The sequence below is a fragment of the Azolla caroliniana genome, unplaced genomic scaffold (genome assembly GCF_043228905.1).
Source record: "Azolla caroliniana isolate FFs.n. ecotype wild unplaced genomic scaffold, voAzoCaro1.0.p SCAF_4, whole genome shotgun sequence".
NCBI lineage: Eukaryota > Viridiplantae > Streptophyta > Polypodiopsida > Salviniales > Salviniaceae > Azolla > Azolla caroliniana.
In genome coordinates, this window is record NW_028230439.1 from 17,124,621 (window position 1) to 17,129,142 (window position 4,522).

At 37.4% G+C, this 4,522-nt stretch overlaps 1 protein-coding gene across 1 annotated transcript; it reads right to left on the bottom strand.

Annotated features, from left to right (window-relative positions):
- Positions 1–568: 568 nt before the first annotated feature.
- LOC147865178 (pentatricopeptide repeat-containing protein At2g33680-like) lies at positions 569–3,931 on the bottom strand. Its single transcript, XM_087317943.1, has one exon. The coding sequence runs from the start codon at positions 3,724–3,726 to the stop codon at positions 637–639; it is 3,090 nt and encodes a 1,029-aa protein (XP_087174069.1). The 5' UTR covers positions 3,727–3,931; the 3' UTR covers positions 569–636.
- Between the last annotated feature and the right edge of the window lie 591 nt (positions 3,932–4,522).

The window sequence follows — 4,522 nt, forward strand, 5'->3', positions numbered from 1 at the left end:
GTCAACTTGTTTTTTGTTGTCTTTTTATTTAAAACATTTCATTTTTCACCATATTTTTAGATTATGTGGTAAACCTCAATGTAAGAATTTATTAAGGCTAGAAAAAATGACGACATTGATATGACATAAAGTTTTTGTATGTCACCATTTATCTCTACCTAAGCCAATAGTTGGTCTAAATTTACAACTTTTTTTATTGGACAAGCCACACATTGAATTCTCAAGTATTCCATGTATTGTATACATATGATGAATAATGCAAACATAGGAAGTATATTCTAGATAAATACATGAATCATTAGACCTTTCATCGCTATATGGGACTTATGTTATCTCCATTATTGGGGACAAGGAAATAGAAGATTTTGTTTGCTAGGTGTCACAGGAGAAGTATGTGACGAAGGACTCCAATCTGGCTCGTGCTCTTCCCATCCGGAGGGACCTGTTTCCTAACATTAAGCCATAAACTACACATGCAAAATTAACTATTGAACATACACAACATCTTTGTTTACTTCTCCATTCCCTTACCGCTCAATAAATTCAAATAATCTCTACAAAGTCATCAAGGCAAACAACCAATCAAAATGATGGTTAATAGTTTGTTACATTTGTTCAAAATGACTTGATAGTCATTTAGTCAAGCATACTCTCAAAGCAACGTGTCCCCAAGATTAAATCACCATGAGTCTTACTATGACCAAGCAAGGATGTCAATCCAACAACCCCAAGGTGTAGTGGTAGTGATTCAAGCATCAACTCTGCTGCTTCTAATTGTCCTATGCGACCGAAAAGATCTATAATACATTTGTAATGTTCTGAAGACACCTCAGATCCATCAGCAAGCATCATATTTATGTGTTGTAATCCTTCACCTAATAGTCCTCCATGATTGCATGCAGACAAGAGTGAGAGAAATGTCACATCATCAGGCTTTAAACCTTGCATTTGCATTCCTTTGAAGTACTTCATGGCCATGTTATAATCATTGGATTGTGCATATCCAGCAACCATCGAGCTCCATGCTACTACATCTTGATTTGGTGAGTTTAAGAATACCTTTCGAGCATCTTCATATCCTCCACATTTAGTGTACATATCCAAGAGGGCACTACTAATGTTAGAATCATATTCAAAGTCATGCTCGATTATATGGGCATGTATGACTTTCCCTTGCTCTATTGCTATGATGTTGCAACAAGCTCCTAAAACAGCTAAGAAAGTCACTCTATTGGGTACAATGCCCATCTGCATCATTTTCCCAAAATAGAGAAGGGCATCTTGGCTGTATTGTTGTTGGGCATAACCTTCAATTAATGCGGTCCAGGTAACTACATCTCTCCTTGCCATTTTATCAAACACTTTATTTGCATTGGTGAGGGCTCCACATTTTGCATACATATCAATAAGTGTATTTCCAATCGAAATGTCAGACTCGAGCCCACATTCACAAATATGTGAATGTATAAGCTGGCCCTGCTCAAAGTTGTTAAGTTTTGAACAAGCTTTCAAAATAGAAAGAAGAGTGACATGATTTGGTTCGAACCCGTCATTTAGCATATCCTCATAAAAGTGGAGGGCTTCCACAGACATCCCATACTCAAAAAGCATTGCAATCATAGTACTCCATGTGATTACATCACGTTTAGGCAATGTACCGAAAATGGAAAGCGAGTCCATTAATGTTCCACATTTTCCATACATGTGTATTACACAATTTATAATTGACAGGTCTAAATCAAAACCATCCTCAATTACCTGGCCATGTAATCTCCTTCCCAGTGGCAAGGCAGAGGGTTTAGAACAGGATTTAAAAGTAGAAATGAATGTGGCATAGTTTGGCTCGATACGCTGTTGCTGCATCCTGTAAAATAGAAATAGTGCATCTTCGAAGCAATCATGCAGGACATGAGCTGCAATTATCACAGTCCAAGTGACCACATCTCTCTTTTGCAAGTTATTGAAAATTATCATTGCATCTTGGAGCGCTCCACATGCTGTATACATATGAATAAGTGCATTTGCTACACAGATATCGGAATCGTTTCCATATTTGACTACATCATCATTTATCAACTTGCCATGGTATAAGGATGTAGAGGTAGAACATGCTTTCAAGATTGCGATGAACGTAATTTTGTTTGGTCTGACCCCCGAATTTTGCATTCTCTCAAAGAGAGTGAAAGCTTCAACAATATGTCCAGATTCAGCATAGCCAGTGATTAATGCACTCCAAGAGACCACGTCACACCATGTCAAAGAATGAAACAATTTATGTGCATGATCAACACTTCCACACTTTACATACATGTTTATAAGGCTATTGCAAACCCATATATCGCTATCAAATCCATGTTTAATGATGTGAGAGTGCATAAAAAGAGCATGACCAAGGTTTGCAATATTGGAACCAAGCTTAAGAATACTGACATATGTCACCTCATTCGGTCTTATCCCTACCATTTGCATTTCTTTGAATAGCTGAAGAGTCTCATTAACGTGTCCATGTTGTGCATATATAGATATCATTGCACTGTAGGAAGCTGCATCACGGTTCAATAAACAATAAAATACCTTTCTTGCATCATCAAGACTTCTACATTTTCCATACATATCAAGAAGTGTGTTGCCTACAATTGACTTGGAGACAAGATCATGCTCAATCATGTGGGCATGGATGAGTTTTCCTTCATCCAAGGCTTTTATTCCAGAACATGCTTTTAAGATGCCAACGTATGTCACCTCATTAGGGTTCACTCCTTCCAATTGCATTCTATGGAAAATATGGAATGCTTCCCACCCAAAACCTTGATATGCCAGATTTGCAACTATAGAAGTCCAGGAGACAACATTTCTCTTCGGCAAATTCTCAAGTATCTTAAATGCATCTCTGAAGTATCCACATTTAGAATACATGTCAATTAAAGTGTTAGCAACTGACAGATCCGATTCAAAACCATTTTCAATGACTTGAGCATGTATCACCTTGCCATGCTCAAGCATTGCCATGACTGAGCAAGCTTTAATTGCACAGAAATATGTGGCATGATTCGGTATGCATTTTTCTTCTTCTTGCATTTTCCAAAAGAATACAAGAGATTCATGGCCTTTTCCTTGTTCACAAAGTACTGATATAATTGTACTCCAGGTGACAACATCCCGTTCAGGAAGGTCATAAAATAGCTGCATAGAATTCTCAAAACTTCCACATTTGGCATACATATCAACCAATGAGTTTCCGACTGACAAATTCGATTCACCTGAATTCTCTACTATCTGAGCATGTACAAGCATTCCTTCACTTAAACTACAGATACTAGAACATGCTTTCAGAACACAAACATATGTAATTCTATTAGGCATGACCTCCATATGTTGCATTTTATAAAAGAATTGAAGAGCGTATTGACCGCAACCATTTTGGGCATATCCTGCAACGATGGTATTCCATGAGACAAGATCGGGCAAATTCATGCCATTAAACACTGATAATGCATCATCCAAGAAACTCCGCTTTGCATACATATCAATCAAGGTGTTTGCAACGTAAGGGTCCATCTCAAAACCACTTCTGATGATGTGAGAGTGTAAGATTTTACCTTGAGACATACATTCTCCATGTGAATAAGCTTTAAGGGCTGAAACAAAGGCATATGAAGATCTAACCTGAACAGCTTCTTGCAGCTGAACAGTTCCTTGTTTTATGTGTGTATACATACATGACATGTACACAGCATACACAACATTTACACATCATACATGACATGCATATGTACATCATCTATGTCATATAGACATGTACATGTCATATATGACATACATAAATAAATTACAAGAATGCATGTGCGAACGAGGTGATGCATACATCCATAACATAACATGTACACCTCATCTATGACAGACATGCATATATGTATGCATGCGTGACGTCAATACCTACATACACACGCATAACAAACTATACATGAGTGAGAGTGTTGTGAAACGAGCATGGACCTACTGCTTCCATGGGTAACAGAACAGAGCATTCTCGTTCTCAAACATACCCACGATATATTTCCATGAATTCTCAAAAATGTCCCGCTGTCCCTTCTCTCACAAGTAATAAAGCCCAACTTTATCACTTAATCAAACCTTTGGGGTTTGACGTGGGAGTCATAGAAACAAGTTGGAAGCACATGGCACCCGTCCAACTTCCAGAACTAAAATCTGGCCATAGTGTTGTAAAGATGGTGATCTATTTGTGAACAAGCAAACATGCAAAGGAAGAGAAAGAAAATGAAATCAATAGATTGGGAGTGAAAAAGAGAGATAATAGAATTTGAGAAACGAATGGGTAAGTTGTGTCAAGAGATTGCGTAGATTATTAATAGCTATATAAGTACAATATAAGTAGTGAAACTCTAACCTTAAATATCCAAAACCTTAAATACAACTTACAATAGTAGAGTCTTTAGCTCTTCTTGAACCCATTCATTGATTTCCTATTTCCTTTCCCCCTTACAATTGGCTTGAGAGTCTA